Source organism: Caretta caretta, chromosome 1, assembly GCF_965140235.1.
Source record: "Caretta caretta isolate rCarCar2 chromosome 1, rCarCar1.hap1, whole genome shotgun sequence".
Classification (NCBI taxonomy): domain Eukaryota; kingdom Metazoa; phylum Chordata; order Testudines; family Cheloniidae; genus Caretta; species Caretta caretta.
The window spans coordinates 123,603,613-123,621,021 of NC_134206.1; the positions used below are offsets into that span (position 1 = coordinate 123,603,613).

The 17,409-nt window shown below is 39.5% G+C and overlaps 1 protein-coding gene across 3 annotated transcripts in view; it reads right to left on the reverse strand.

Annotated features, from left to right (window-relative positions):
* Positions 1 to 17,409, reverse strand: part of HERC2 (HECT and RLD domain containing E3 ubiquitin protein ligase 2) — a 206,911-nt gene that overhangs the window by 154,535 nt on the left and 34,967 nt on the right. For all 3 annotated transcript variants that reach the window (XM_048858958.2, XM_048858973.2, XM_048858967.2), the window contains exons 5-7: positions 7,410 to 7,629; positions 4,657 to 4,757; positions 510 to 666 (exon numbers count right to left, since the gene is read on the reverse strand). In XM_048858958.2, coding sequence (XP_048714915.2) covers positions 510 to 666; positions 4,657 to 4,757; positions 7,410 to 7,629 — 478 coding nt within the window. The remainder of the gene's footprint in view (positions 1 to 509; positions 667 to 4,656; positions 4,758 to 7,409; positions 7,630 to 17,409) is intronic.

A 17,409-nucleotide genomic window follows, 5' to 3' on the forward strand; every position in this document is an offset into this window, starting at 1 on the left:
ATTTAAGTTACCTAAGCACAGTACATCTGAGCAATTTTCTTTGAATTATGAAAAACAAGCTTATTTCAAGATAGCGATGGTTTGGGAACCTCTAGAGCAGTGATTCCCAAACTGGGATTCGCAAATCCCTGGGGGTTCGCAAAGTGTTACAGGGGGTTCGCCAGAAAAAATTCCTTAATGGCAGCCAGAGGACCCCAGGCATGGGAGGCAGCAGGTGTGACCTGGTTGCAGAGCAGACAGCCCGAGCCCTGTGGAGCGCTGAGTGGGCAGCCGAGCCCTGGTCAGCGTGTGGCCGACAGCCTGAGGCCCATGCACGCACGCGTGCGCGCACACACACACACAGCGTGTCTGTCAGTCTCCGATTTGCTTGATGCCAGGGTATCAGAAAAGGAAACTACTCTATGGAGCGCTCAATTTACCAGAAACTATTTTTATCAGTTATTAAACATTCAGACTCACCTTTCAATGCCAGTTCAAAAACAAACAAACAAACCATAAAAACCACTTACCCAGTCACAACAGACCTTAGGAATTTAGTAGCTCTCTCCACAACTTCCAACCATACAGATGATACAGTCCCTTCATCAAAAAGGGATGCTTCTGGTAGTGCTCGTAGTGCATCAAGAGATTCTTGTAACAATTCACTGCAAAGGTCTGCATCCTCACCTACCAGCCAAGATAACATATCAGTTACCTTACAGTATGCACTAGATAGCTAACTAAGGGTACATCAGTATTTTCTCAAAATCATTCTGAGTGTGAACTTTAGAAAAAACAATTACAAACCGCCAAAACTGGTAAGTGTATACAGTATATATACTATGGATTGATTTTCATGAAATAATTTTGACTGGAACTTTAAGAAGTTGTACAGCTAACCATCAAAGCACCCCACAACACAGGAGGACTAATTATTCCTAAATCATAGCCAACAACAGGATTCTCCTCAGTTTCCCTGCCAGCCTGTCCTATTATTTTTATTCCAGACACAAAGTTTTAGTATTTAACTTTCATTTATCGCCTGCACCCTAAAAACAGTTACTTTTAAAGTAATTCAAAACCCCATTTAACCAAGCTGAGTAAAGATTATGTCCAGGCTAGTGGGCTGCATATGGGTTCGGAGCCACTGGCTCCCTCTCTGGAGATGGACAGAGGCAGAAAGAGCAGAAGGATATCACTACCCGTTTTTGAGAGAAAGGAGCGATCAAAGCAGTTACTCTTCCTGTTAATCAGAGAGGATGACAGCCCTTAAAGGGGCCTTGTATCTGTCAGATGGAGGGGTTTTGTTTTTATTTCTGGGGTGAACAGAGCCCATAACATACTAACTAGAGCACTGAAATCCTTAACAAGAGGGAGCTAGCGAAGGAGAGCCCCGAATTAAATTTGTGGGGATAAAACCCTGTATGTCTTAACTGGGGCAACTGCATGTGGGGGAAGTGTTAGAACTAATTTATTGAAGGTGGTGTGGATATAGCAACACACATGAAACAGATAAGACTTGGGAGGGCAGAATGGCACCAGTGCTTTTAATCCTGTCTTTCAGATTTTAGTCCTCAAAAAACGACGTCACTGACTAATAAGACTCAAAGAGTCTAGCTGGTTTTATAACATCTTCTGCCTATCTATAGGCTGATCCATCCTCCTGCAGTCCCTCCCACCAGATACTTCTTCATCTTTCCATCATAGGTCTAGCTTTTCTAACTCTTACACTCAGTGAAGCTTCTACACTCAGAAAAAAGTCATCCATCAATATTTATTCTCATCAATTTAAAATGACCAGGAAATCTGTTGCTTCATCATTGCCATGAACAGCTGCAAGAAGTTCAGAAGTTAGAATCATCAGAATCAGTAGAGTAAATGAATATGACAAACAGTATGTGGTTGGTGTTCCAGGACAGGCCATTCTCCCCCAAAGCTTTGGGCTTTATACAAAAGATTAGCTATGCCTGCTCAATATATTATTGGTCACAGACCTTGATCAAATTACTTTGCATTATTGGAGGGGGGAGGGGGGAGACGTCTGGAAGGATATTAGTCCAACCATCATGTCCCTTTTTGGAACAAAACGACAAAATTCAGTTGCTTCAACGCTTTATTTCAAGGAACAGCAGAGAGGATATAAGAGAAAAGAAATACTTTTCTCACAGTTAAGACCACTTCAAATTGTGGGATTTTGTTGTGTTGTTGAACAAACTCCTTTTCAACCTTACAGTGCAGTTCTATTCTGAGAAGTGGCACCAGTCAGTGTACATCAACTCAGTGGTTTCCATTTCAAATCTGCTGCTTCCCAAGAAGCCTTCTTCCTGCCCCCCAAACTGTCGAACCAACTCACCCTAGAATCTGAAAGTCAAGATTTTTTCTTTCCAGACCCATATATCACCACCAGTAAATATGACCTGAGATGTATTATAGGTGTAACTGAATTGTACATCACTGTGTACCTCAAAGCAAATAGTCTGCCATTAATTTAACAATTCTGTGGGCTGTACAAACCAGAAAAGAACCCAATTCACTCTCACATAGTTTTGTTTCTTAAATGTTAATAGGGAGCAAACTTACTTTTACATAAGGGGAAAGGATTGTCAGAAACACAAATAGCTGTAACATGTGTAACTCACATTGAAACTCAACAGGAGTTACGACTGACATTTGTGCTTTTGACAGTCTTCCCCTAAAGATATGACTTAATTCAAACTCGGAACTGATGTGTACAAAGAGATACCATTTTGTTTTTGTTTTACCTTAACCAAATTTTAATGTTGCTAGTACAATATTTATCTGAGTTTACAGTTGTGAAAACTGGCAATTATATCCTATCAGGTTACTTTAAGTCATAGGGCAAATAAAGTTCTACAAGACTGTTCCCAATAGAAACTCTCCTGTCAGTCGGAGATATTTTTACTCCCTGGTAGGGCACTAAGTCTCACATTCATATTTCTTTGCAATTTTTTCCTTTAAGAATAAATGCTAGATTTTTTTAAACTTGCCTGCCACTTCCCCACCCTTCCCCCTCTCTCCCAAATCACCTGAGTTTGGCAAGCTGGGACTTAATATATTAGAGATCGTGCTGATAGCATCAGCCATTAAAGTTGCAAGTCCCTACTTTCTGTGATTGCTACTCTAGGCTGCTGCAGACTGTGCCAAGTATGGACCCAACTAATGGAACCAAAAGCAGAGAGACTCTCCCTTCTGTGTTCTAAATGTGTCAATGCTATGAATAGGCAAGGTGGAGGAGGAAGCTGCCTGATTCAAATGCAGAAGGTACAAGGTTCAGACCTTGGAGGAACAGGGATAAATTGGAACAAGGAGCTTGGGGGGAGGCTTGAAGATTGGCTGAGGGCTAGAGAGAAAAACTGGAACTGGGATGGGAGGGAACTGCTATTAGGAGCATGGGAGGTGGGAAGACAGACTGGATGAGGAGCCAGGAGAATGTGGGCAGAGGAAAGGAGAGACACAGAATGGATGAGGAGCTGGGAGTGGGTGGGCAAGGAGACTGGAAACAATGGGGAGGAGACTAGGATTGGATAGGGAAGGATATTGGCACCGAGATGAGAAACCAGAGGAGTACAAATTGGGAGAAGGAGCTGAAGTGGGAAAGAGACACACCTGGTTGGAAGGGGTGGGGCAGAAGAGTGCATTCACTAGAGAACACCCCCCTCCAAAACTTGGAATGGAACCCCAAATTCTTGAGTCTCATTATTTCTTGGCTGTCAGCAAACATCTATGAAACTCAAGGGAAAAGTGTCATCCTCTAGTGGTCTACATAGCAGTATTAGGCTATCATCCTCTATCAGTTACCCTATGAGCTCAAGGGGTGTGTGAGGTGAACCTAAAAGTTGCAATCCTGATGATGAAGAACCGAGTGTGTCAATATAATGCCACAGGATGGCATTTTTTCAGTTGGCCTTCTTTAAAATCCTAGAACATTACACAAAAATATATTACAAACATACTTATGGTTGCAAAAGAAATGTCAGAATTAAGGTGATTGTGCAACCTTAATTCAGCCTACTTGTCCCTATGCCTTTTGGTACAGTCTTTAATTACATGATTACATGCTGTTTTTTCCATAGAAACGCAACCTCTTTCAGTGCACAGAATGGACCTGCTCTGGAGATTAATCAGGGTTGTGCAGTGAAAGAGGCTGTTGTCTGTAGGACCTCTGCTTCATTTGTTGCAAAGATTAGAAAGTGTGTAGTGAATAAGGCAAGGAACTGCAAGAAGGAAAAGAATGGTTTATTATTAAGGCAGTTGTATGCTGCCCTGGAGAACTGGATTCTCTCTCTTCCTCTGTCACAGAATTCTGTGGGATGCTGGACAAGTCACTTAAACCATAGTTATTAATTGGGTGTTCCTCATTTTCTGAGTGCTGACGTGAGACCCTGGAGCCTGATTTGCAGAAGTGCTGAGCACTCATAATTGCAACTGAATTAAATGGGATCTACCCCTTGCACATATGAAGTGCTGCATAATGCCAATTATTCTGAAAAATCAGGTCCTAGATGTCTCAAATTGGGCACTCAACATTAAGGGATACTTTTTACCTTAATCTCTCTCCGACTCAGCTTTGTGACCTTAAGAATGTTCTTTTAAACCTAGTTTGTACATGTAATTATACAAAATAAGGTAAACATAAGATTGCAAAATGGACTTTACCTGACCTCCAAGCTCTGCGAAGGAATGCAAATGCAAATGAAAGTGCTGCTCTGGATCCCACTCGTGCAAGTCCTTCTACACCTTTGCCTACAGGTCTGGGACTAAGACAAGAAAATTTAAAAATTCAAAATCCTTTCTTGGAGAGAGAGTTAATGCTCTTTAAATGTTAACAGCCAAGATGCATTTCCATTGTCCAAAAAGATCAACCCCATCCACCAAGAACCTTGGGTTAAAGTAAGTCAGAAGCTACATTGATATCATGTGTGTTGCCTGTTCCTAAATCTTACCGCTACTGTTGAGAAGAAAGCTCTAGTTTTAGGCCTCCTTACAGAAAACTGAGGCTAAAAAAGTGGTGCTTGTTCAGTTTTGTGAGCAATGTAAAGTAAGTGTTAACCAAACCAGTGAGAAGTCTCGAGTCCTGTGAAACTGTCATTATCCTGAAGACCTTCTCAGAGCTGGTATGCTCTATGACAAAACATCTTTCAAAAAAATTTAGCTTAGGCCCCAAATTTAGCTTAGACCCTCCACGTAACCCTTCTTTCTCTAGAGACAAGGGTCACAGTCTACTGAGCCATTTTCACCATAAGCCAGCGAGGGAGGTGAGGAGAAGCTATCCTCCCTTGCACAGTCTCTCTTGTCTCCCAGTCTCAGTGATTAATCGGGGGGAGGGTGTAAAGGGGGGGGCCCGGGCCCACCCTCTACTCCAGGCTCCAGCCCAGGGATCCTAATAGTATCAGCTACGGTAGCTGACCCTTTAGAAACATGACATGTACAATTCCATGGGCTACTTCCCCACAGCAGCCCCCACTTCCTCAAGCTCCACTTCACCCTTATCTCAGGGCCGCCTCCCTTGTGCCTGATATGGTGTGTACTGCTCAGTCTCTCCAACAGCACAACTTCCTCCCACAGCTCCTAACATCCGCACCCTCCTGACTAACTGGGAGGCTTTTAACTAGTTTCAGCCAGTCCCTGATTGGCTTCAGGTGTCCCAATCAACCTAACATTCTCCCTGCCTTCTGGAAAGATCTTAATTGGCCCCAGGTGTCTTAATTGACCTGGAGCAGCTGCCATTTAACTTATCCTGGTACCAGCGATTTGTTTAGCCTGGAGCGAACATATCTATCTCCCGCTACTTTTCTATAGCCATCTGGCCTTGCCCCATCACACTATGTACCAAATCATATTTTTCTGCTAAGTGGATGGTGTTGTATTTATAGTTTGCTTCAATCTATTCTCCAAACAGTTTTCGTTTTCTTGCAAACCCAGCTGCAACTTTTGTCTCACACTTTTAATACCAGGATTCATAAATATTTTGACATGACTGTTCACACCGTAAGAATGCCACTGAAAGACAGCTATTAAAATAAGCTTTCTACAACAGCACATGCTTTTGAATGGTCCTCCTGCAGTCATGTTCAGGGCTGTAGCTATGATTTTGCCTCTGGGATATCTTCTGTCCAGCAATGTATTCAACCTGACTCTGATACACCTTGGTTTATCTGTACCCAGCAGCTGTCTCTCATAGGAATTCTCTCCCATCAATTATTGATGCTAAGCTCTAACAGTTTTGTTATCATCTCCTTTCCAATTAACTTTTATGATGAGGGTCATATTAACACCACTTTTATTTGCAAGTTCAATAATGGGTTGCAGAAGGAGGTGGCATACATTTAATTTTTCTTAACAGCATTCACTAAATGTGAACACATTTCTGCTAACCTTTTTATTTCTATTTGTGAAATCACATTAAAATAAATAAGTTTCACCTTCTACCTGCAGAATGAGCAACCTCCACCCACCCCACTGTTTCTCTTAGAAAGAATGACAATCTTGTCCTTCCTATTGGTTGCACATCAGGGATTTGGACTGCTTCGGTTTGCTGCCCCAATAAAAAAGTTAAATTTTTTATACTGAAATTTCAACAGTTTGATTTAAAAAAAAAAGTGCTGGTCTATTTAAGTCATGTCTGAGGCCAAAAGATTTCTTCAAGGAACAGAAACAGCCGGACATTGGCGCATCATCGCCAGATGACTCATAAGTACACTTTCCTTTAAATACATTCTTGCAGAGAAGTATAGAAATTTATCAGACAAAAAGGCTTTCCGCACTAACAAAGGAATTTCAACTTGAGTTGCCTCACACTCTTCATCAAATACAGCATGCCCCTTCCCTCCACTGGCACCTTTCCTGTGAACTAGAATTAGCAAGTTTATTTACAGCAGGAAAGTAACTGGTATATTTCTTGTTCGGCTATTGTTTTCTTTGCCATATCTGCAGCCACTCCCTTTTAACATTTTTTGCCCGTATCAAGATAATGCATGACAAGGAAGACTATTTTTCAGCACTGTTTAAAGTGTGTCCTGTGCCATATGCATGTAAGTATATTCTAACAACACAGCTACTAATGTCATTCCAGTCATATGATCTCCCTTGACATAAATTCTGAAACAGGCCTGACCACAGCTAGCTAGAATGACACACAAGAAACACCTTGGTGAAAATAATATTACAGCTTAGAGGAAGTTTCCGTCATAGGATCATGGTGTAACGCAAGCAAATATTAAAGTGTCAACCAAGGACCAAAGCCACTGCCTCAGAGATACATACAGTAGCTCTGGTGCTTGTATTAAATCCAGAAGGAAAAAGAAACCAGTGCTCAGGTCTCTCACATTAGTGAAGTCACAAAAAGATGACTAACATCTGTTTTAAATTGATCCAGCACCAGAGCAACCTGCTTGTCCTGATCGCATTACCTTTTCTTGTCCGCAGCAGACAGAGGAATACTACTGCTTTTCCACTTAACCTTGACGTTCTCCTGAAGAACAGTTCTGTTCAATGCAATGAAATATCGTTCCAGGACAACTAGCCTCTGTTTCAGCCGCAGAGCAGAAAGAGTTGTCGTGGCAGTTTGTGTGGCTAGAACTTGCTGTTCTTTCACCAGCACATACAGGCACTCTTTCAACTCATTCACATCTAAAAGAAACATGGCAGAAAAGTATTACTACTGTGAGATAGCAAGATGAACACAACATATAACCGAGTTCACAAATATGAAAAAAGGTAAACTGAACAATTTGAGGCAACCAGGCATTCTAAATCACAAAGGTTAGTAAGACAAAGACAACTATTTTTCAGTTTGTAATTTAAAAAAAACACCAGCATCTTTTAAAGTGTGTCCTGTTCCCTATGCAAGTATATTCTAATAATATACTACTACTCTCATTACAGCTAAATCTGACTTTACTCCATAAAACTCACTTGTCTTCTTACATAAGGATCAGGCACGTGCTAAATACTCAAAGTAATCACACATTGCACGTAATAGATATGTAGAATAGCAAAGATAAGGTTATTATGGAAAAACTATTTCCTTACTTGTGTGAATAATTCTGAATCTTAATAGTTCATTAATGTAGTCTCAATATGTGGTATAAAGTATTTAAGTGTTCTAAATAAACTTAGACAGCAAATTTCTACCATCTAGCAGACCTTGTGGACAGTACTCATGTGCAGCCAACAGCCTTATATAAGGTCTGTTGCTTGCATTTTATGTGCTGATATACATTATCTTATGTTTCTTAGTATTTATAAAGCAACTCTCAGAAGCTCCAGGATCAGTGCCAAGGACTGCTGAGCTTACAAAACAAGAAGCGTTAGAAATTAAAGCGTATCTTGAGAACACTGCCAAACAAAACATGTTCTGAGACTGAACATGTGCTACACTGTATCACTCAAAGGGTCTGTAGCTGTCCAAACAAAAGACAACGTCAATAGCCCAAGGAGCTCATAAGCTAATGACAATGGAGCAGGGGAAAGGCCCATGCTCACTGTAAATAAGTATGAACATGTTTAATTCCTATGGCAAATTTCAGGAAAGGTTTATAAAAAGTTTCTTAGCAGGCTTCCCTTCTATCAACTGTCTGATCACTAAATCTCATGCTGACCTCATGCTGCTTTTCACTAAATTACAGCACCCTTAATACTCTCCAGCCTGGCCAGTTACCCAGCTCCTAGTAACAGAAGTATTTTGTTTTAACGAATTTATGAGTATTTAAATCCAGATTATGACACAGAACGCCTCACGCACAGTGCAATGATATTATGAACAGCTGTGAACAACAGTGCTAACAGAACTACATCTGTAGTTTGGAGAACCCCATTTCACAAAACATTCATAAGAACGGCCATACTGGGTCAGACCAAAGGTCCATCTAGCCCAGTATCCTGTCTTCCAACAGTGGACAATGCCAGATGTCCCAGAGGGAATGAACAGAACAGGTAATCATCAAGGATTCATCCCATCACCCATTCCCAGCTTCAAGGCAAACAGAGGATAGGGACACCATCCCTGCTCATCCTTACTAATAGCCATTGATGGACCTATCCTGAAGGAACATATCTAGTTCTTTTTTGAACCCTGTTATAGTCTTGGCCTTCATAACATCCTCTGGCAAAGAGTTCCACAGGTTGACTGTGCATTATGTGAAGAAATACCTTTTGTTTGTTTGTTTTAAATCTGCTGCCTATTAATTTAGTGACCCCTAGTTCTTGTTATGAGGCGTAAATAACACTTCCTTATTTGCTTTCTCCACATCAGTCATGATTTTATGGACCTCTATCATATCCCTCCTTAGTCAACTCTTTTCCAAGCTGAGAAGTCCCAGTCTTAATCTCTCCTCATACGGAAGCCGTTCCATATCCCTAATCATTTTTGTTGCGCTTTTCTGATCCTTTTCCATTTCCAATATACATCTAGCACATCCCTCACATTACAGTCATAACAGTTACATGAGACTCATTCAGTATAATCTCCCTGTAAATTCAGGTCTTTGCAGTACAGTATATTTTATGTATTGCCTCTTTTTTGTGAGATGTCTTTGCACACGTAGCACCAAATTCAAATGATCATTTCTGCAGCCATATCACATTGCAAATTCATGTCTATTTTGCTGTCAGCTATCACCCCATCCTCATTTTCAGCAACATTGTGAAGTGAGATGCACTGAGACTGTGCGCCAGGCTACTTACTGATGTAACCATAGCACCCCAACCTTTATTGTGTAAACAAAAACAAAGAGGGAACATCTTGTAGTGCATGGCCTTCTGTATGTCAGAGTATCATAGCAGAACTTCTTGTTTGAGATTGGCATGTCAGCTTTACTTGCTGCCTCCCATAAACAATCTGAAGAGGTAAAATCAGTTTTCTCCTTACCCTCCCCAACAGAAAATCCTATCAGCTTCCAAAGGCCAACTCGGAGATGCAGCAGTGAATTAAAAATAGCCATCCAAGAATAACCCTTCTGCATTTTACTAAGATGATTTTATTAACTGTGGGCTTTTTGACAGCTGATTTAAATATGCAGATTTAATCATGCCCTGACCTAACTTTCCCTGCTAGGTTTTCCCATATACTTTTAGCTACAACCCAGCTACCCTTCCTTTAAATGTCATAGAAGAAGAATAAAGCACATGCTCAAAGGAGATCTGGTTGTGATACAACATGGAAGGGAACTCATTTAGAGTTCCTTGTAAGCATCAGTAAATAACTCCTACATATGGGCAAATCCGTTTATTCTTTCAATCTAAGCATTAAGCACTTCTGAAGCCTGTCCCCTCTGCCATCTACTTAGGGAACAGCCACTACTGTATGATTCTTGACCCAGGATCTATATAAATATGGCATCTGGTGCCAGACTCAGCAGGTCTACAGAGTAATATTCAATTAATGGGTCATTCATAACTCCTAGCAATCGACAAAAAAATAAAATAAATTGGGGCAGCCCTTAAAGCAACTTCCAAGAGCAAAAAATAGATACAAGTTGTCAGAGGAAAAAAATCCTTCTATTCCAAATGACACACAAAAACAATGAAAGTATATACAGCAATAAATTCATGGAAATGACCACAGAGGAGAGCTGGAGATCACTTCCGTTCCCCAAGCACCAGGAGGAAGAGCAGATCCCACCACAAGAAGTACCACAGGGGCAGTTTCTCTTAAAAAACCACCACCACTAAAATTTAAGGCTTTTACAAAACCAGATTCAACCCCCAGTAGCCTTTACTGCAGTTAGCACTCTAAATCTGGAATACTGCATGACTACACAAACTTTGACTAAAGGTGCAACTATGGTAGGAAGAGCAGTGCTACTCTCAAAAGCTGCCCATTGGCTACACACAGGCTATTGTTACTACAATGGCAACTGTTAGTTCCTAAATGTTAAAACACCACACAGAGGGTATAACCTATATGCATAAAAAAAAATTTTTTAAATCAGATAAATGAGATATTTTGGTAACAGCCAGCAACTAGTTGGGCAGAAACTGTTACCAGTCTAGGTTTCAAGTATCGTGAAGGTTCTGTTCTATTTTATGTAAAGTTAACTTAAAGGCACTTGACCTCACTGTGATTCAAGATCTTTAAAGTGAATCCATATGAATTAGAATACAGTTTTTAAGAACATTTTATTTCTTCCCCATGTAACTATACTTCCATAGCCTCATAAGGCTTCAATTTTGTGGAAGCCTTCTACTGAAAAATTCAACTTCAGACAGAGATTATACATGAAGTATTTCAATCCAACAGTAGTTTTGAAAGCAATGAAAACTGAGGCAAAGACTGGAACAGCAATTTAGGCTGCTAATGGCAGCTGTAATGTCATTCTGGCAGAGACTGCAGGAAGTTCAGAGACCTTAGAACTGAGGGGAAATAGTGATTATCTCTGTTTTAATAAGATTACATATACACATTTTTACCCACTTTTAATCTTCCACTTTTTCTGCAGTTCCTGTTTAAGTGACTTGCATTCATCATTAGAAAGATTTAAATACATCAGGGATATGATCAGGAAAGTGGCAATTAATTTTAATATTACCAAATTATTTCAAGTCTAAATATCAACCTGTATAATATAACTATCGAAAAACTAAATATACTGTATTAATAGTAACATGTGATTCAATTTCAGCTGAGAAGAACAGAGAACGTATGTTGCATCAAAGGGAAGATTAAAACAATAAGTTATTACACAAACATACAAGACCATGATACAGAGTACACTCTAGTCCATTTTACCTCTACAATTATTTCATAAATCCTGGAGCTGTGCTACTTAACTAGACTACTACATGCAAGGTGAGAAATACAATGGTAGCCTGAAGAGTTAAGTTCTCAAACTGTGGTCAAAAGAGCACTTGTTGATTGTCTGCAGATAGGTGGCTGTTTAAGGATACATACTCATTTCCAGTGGCTTTATTGCTTTTAAAAGTCTGCCAACACATTAAATGGCTTTCTAACAGTACATTTTCATGTAAGCAGTTGCCATGAACATGTGCAATTGTGAATGGGAGGTCAAGTAAACCATGAGATCATCTCTGTTTTACATTTGGTCTGATATGAAGAGGTTTGAGAACTTCTGTTGAATAGCCGTGTTTAGCAAAGGAATCTGCAGCATATATGACGGGGGTACATTTCAACCTATACATACCGAAAAGGAGATCAAACAAACCTTGGCAAAGATCTATTTTAAGAGTGTAGCAGCAACACAGGACTATACTTGCAAATACATATTAAAGAATGAATTGAAATTAAATAGAACGGACATTTTTTCTCAAGGGTAACCAAGCTTTGGATTTCCCATTCCTATAGGGAATGGCTGAGTTCGTCTTACTGGAATTCAAGAAAAACTGGACTGTAACTTGGATACCAATTGTCTCAAGATATAAATGGGATTAAATGCTTAAATAAGACAAGTCTTGTTAACATGAGCATTTTCTTTTAACCTCTTTAGGGACACTAAGCAATGATCATCAATTAGAATACAGTGGACTGTAAGACATTACTAGTTTCCCGCAATAATATGGTAGGATGTTTTTGTTTGCTCCAGGGGGGTAAGGGTGTAAGTGAGGAATGGAAAGAGTAGGCATTCACAGACCTTCATCCTTCCACTCATCTGTATTTCTGAATCTTAGCCTAACGAAATTCATTCTCCTAAAGATGGGACATTAAGTAAGCAATATTTTTCCTATTACACCTCTACCCGATATAACACATTCCGATATAACACGGTAAAGCAGCGCTCTCGGGGGACGGGGCTGCACGCTCCAGTGCTTCAAAGCAAGTTAGATATAACATGGTAAGATTTTTTGGCTCCCAAGGACAGCGTTATATCGGGGTAGAGCTGTAATTATCCTTTTTACTATAATTTTAAAAGGAGGTTATAAAAGGATATTATTCAATTACAGATTTTTTTTAGTAACTATTTTGTATGTAGATAAGCTATTCTGACTTAGTCCATTAACTCAGTACTAACAACCCATAAAACATGGAACTTCCAGGAAATTTTCCTCGTAATCCAGGAAGATTTGAAAACTGTTGCTACACCGTGTATCTACAATATCTCACTGAATCCATTCTGGTAATTCTCCTCTTCCCCAGGGGGCACTGCCTCTAAAGTGACCTCCTGATGCAATTAGCTTTACTAGCAGTGCCAGAAAACAAGACACATTAGTATCTAAAAACCGCAAACTTGCCCCCATACACCTTAAATTCTCTGGAGTCCTGTGTAAAAAACAATGGCTTACAAACACTTGTCTTATTAATTCACTGCTGGTACAAACCAGTTTCGACTACACAAAGAAGCTATCAGTATTATTTTACTTATACATTTCTTGCTCATTTAAAGTTAATGCGCTACTGCTCATTCCTACCTTTTCTTTTTTATGCTATTGAAAGATGTTAAAAAAAATGAAGTCGTAAATACAGAAAAGTATTTCTGCTTAAACACATTTAAAATGTGAGCTATACATCTGATTTCAAATACCGAATGGAACTGGAATAAAGTAATTCCATCCTTGTGTATATGTAGCATTTCATCCTTTAATAAAATAGAACATGACTGAATTAGGGACTTTTTTCCTGACTTTTATAGCCTAGCTTTTACGTATATATGTGTTTTATCAACATTGTTGCTTTTCTTTTTAAAGAGAAAACACTGTCTAATGTCAGATGACATCAAGTCAATGTATGGAACAAGAACTACATTTAAAGCAAAAAAAAGCTTAATTTAACTTACTGACTGTAGCTTTATTTCTTCAACCTTTTTCTTAAAACATGCTTTACGCTTTTTTCTACAAATTGAAATGGCATTTAACTTCAGGAGAAAAGTTGCACTTCTGGATTTAGAACAGTAATGAGCTACATAACCCATTATTATTCTTAAAGTATTATGTAAGTACCTGAAAACAGGTTTGTAGGTAAACAGTGTCTGATTAATTTGACTATCTAGCTCTTCATCAGATTTTTCTAAAATTAAAATATAAATATCCTTATGAGGACAAGGACAAGCAGAGGGCAAAAAAACTGCATGTCCTCTGTTCACTACATCCAGCTAAGAAGAATAAGTTAGCAATAGCAATAGGCTAATATATATCAAGTGTGCTAAAAAGTGTACTAAACACAGCCACACTTTTGTGAGCTCTACTACGTAGGCAGCGGGACAATTTAAGTTAAGGTTTAGGTTAGATACATGAATTGGGAGTTAAGACCATATAAAGCCTCTAACTGAATTCAGACACCACTGTCATTTACTGGACGGAAACACTGAAAACGGACAGTATTTCTAAAAAATTGTTTAGAAAAATGCATTTTTCGGTGTATTGTATGTATTCTTATTGAGGACTCATTTAGTGACTTTAAGGTACTATAACCACTGTAGTTTTTCCAACTCCTTTAATAACTATTAGCACCGCAGGACTCTGCAGATTAATGATCTCACTAGGGGGACACCACCACGCTCTGGCACAAAACAGACTGAAGAAAAGGAAGGGTACCAACAATGAAAGAGGACAATGTATAAATAAAGCAATAGAAGATTAAAAGGCTACTTCTCCAACCCTTCTCCCACCCCAAAAGAGGTTTTTGTACTACTGTATGAGCGTGTTATTTTCCTCTTTTCACGTCCAGGAAAGAGGGCAGCTGCACTTATACATACACACCTTTGCATCACTGGAACCTCAACAACAAACTTTACAAAAAATGTGTAATTTAGAAAATAAATGAAAGCTAAGGTTTTAAGGAGGAACAATACAAAAATTAGGGTGGGTTAGTAAATAATAAAATTCGGATTTTTCCAAAGGAAAGCAAGACAAAAGGCAGCTTGAAATGCTCTTCTCTCAAACGGAGATTAGTAAGGACTGAATGTAAAATGGAAACAGTAAGAAGTCACTGAGTAGTCAAATTTGCATGTCATTACACTGTTTTTAAGGTTTATACTATGGTAACAACCAAAAGCCCTAATCAGAGGGGCCTCATTTTTCTGTACGAATACGTATTGACCATTGCTGCCCCAAAAACCTGACAAAAGGGCTTATTCTAATTTACCCACTGTTCTGGAAGAGTAAAGAGGCTTTAATGTAAATAACAAACAGGCACAAAGTGTTTCTCCCCCAGTCAGGCCTGTGCCAGTAAGACCCAAGTGAAGAGCACTACTCCCCTAAGACATTCATAGGTATTTTCTATCTATACTCTTAGTAAATATGGTTTCAGTCCTGTTAAGTTACACATACAGGCAGTCCCCTGCATCAGCATTGACTTCAGTGTGGCTTTACACAGGTTCATGGGGTCTATTTGTGCACATTTTTGCTGGCTGGGGGTCTATATTATTGCACAGTTGTAAAACCATGGCTGTGGCCCAACTATGCTTAAAAATGGTTTTATAATGTAAATGGTGCATCGTAAAATTGGGTGTAACTATTGGCAAAGGCTCACTGACCACACAATAAACTTGACTGATTTTGTGGGTAGCGAAGAGACTGACCTTAAACCCCTCTTTAATCATATTTGTTAAATATCTCCATGCTTGAAACAGGCTCCCAACGCCAAATTTCCCAATGCATATTAGCAGTTGAAAAAAAAAAAAAAAAGACAACTTAAAAAGAAGTGACACTGCCTGAAATTTTGGCTATTGTTGCAGAGAATACCACTTATTTCTTAAATAAGACTTTTCATTACTAGATTTCAAAGCACTTTGCAATCTTTAATGCATTTATCCTCACAACATCCCTGTGAGGTAGGGAAGTGCTATTATCCCCATTTTACAGATGAGGAATGGAGGCACAGCATGCCTTGTCCAAGGTCATCAGGAAAGTTTGTGGCAGACCAAGGAACTGAACTCCCAAGTCCTAGGCAAGTGCCCTAGCCACTATAAAGTATAGCGGGGGGGGGAAGGAAGGGTGTTCTACTTTTCAGACTGGGTGCCTGTGCACTTGACAACTTTGTGTGGTCCAAGGCTAGCTATTTGAAAATGTAGTCAGTTTCTCCCATTTGTGTAGGGTCTTTCACACAGTAACAGAAGAGCAAAATAATTTTTAAAAGGAAAAGAAAAAAAAAAAGCAATTCTAAAGCCACAAAAATTGGCAGGACTCCTGAAAGGTAGCTGTTATAGGTGTAGCTACTTTTATCTAATATACACAAAGCTAAAAATATGCTTTAGTTCACATTAGAGCCACCTACACTACAGCTCAGTAATAATGTGCATAACAAGTAGTTATAGTCTAAAGACTTGTCTACACTTGAAAGCTGAATTGCATTTAAGTAGAATATGATTTTAAAGCACAACAACTATTCTAGCAAAGCTCCATTTTGTAGACAAGCCTTAACATATTAATGTTAACTACAGCAGAGCTCTCACTCTGCTATAATGAGGACTAAAGTATGGATTAGAAAGATCTCATTCTGTAGTCCTCTACCTCACCAAGAAAATTTTAAACACATACACGCACGCGCGCACACACACCCCTGCCTCGTTCTCCTTGCTTTAGGATCCTACTCCCATTTTAGATGGCAAAGACCATGGTCTACAAACCTTGGTCAATACAAGTTACCTCGGCGTACAGATGCCAAAGTTTGTATATCCTGGAAAGGCGGAGGTGGAACAGCTCTCTGCTGACTGAGCAACCAAAGACAAGTTCAACATGGAGCTGAGCAGTTGACGGTGGTTTTGAAAGAGAACTTTAATAGTCAGCTGCCATAGGGTTCTGTGCTGAATTATTCTCCAGGCCTGCAGTTTTGGGTTGCGCTAGAAATTGCATAGCGTTTGCTGAACATTTATAAATATTTTAGATTATATTTGTTACTAAAGTTACGAATTATGTGGTGCTTGCTTGACATTTATAAATATGACTGGGTGTTTTCTTGAACCTATGAATTCTGTGGTGCTCTACATCTACAAGTACTGGGTGCTCTGAATACCTTCGTGCTTTCAACAATCAATGGTATGAACTAATAAAGATCATTTTATTTTCAAAAAAAGGAAAATTTATTGAATGGCAAAAACTGGAGAAAAACCAACGTGCAAAACAAGCCACGCAATATAAACTGTAAACATAAATTAATGGGGGAACGAAATTGGAAAGGGAGCAAACATTTCTATCTATTTCAGTGCACATAATCGGTTGTAGCTTAACATACACCAACCATGGTTCTCACACACAACAGCGTATGTGAAGCTGCCATTTTCCCCAGGCTTAGAGAGGGAAGAGTGCAGAATGTGGGGGGAGTAAGGAGCTGCTACTACAGAGTTCTTGAAGGACTGCAAAGGGTGAAGAGTCTGGGTATTTAGACCTGTAGGTCAACTTGGACCTACAACATTTGTGTTTGCTGCTTGAGAAGATCCATCATGTCCTGGTATATCTCCCTCTCCTTTTCTTGGGCCTCTCTTCTGTCTGCTCTGTACTTCTCCCTGTTGTCTTCTATGA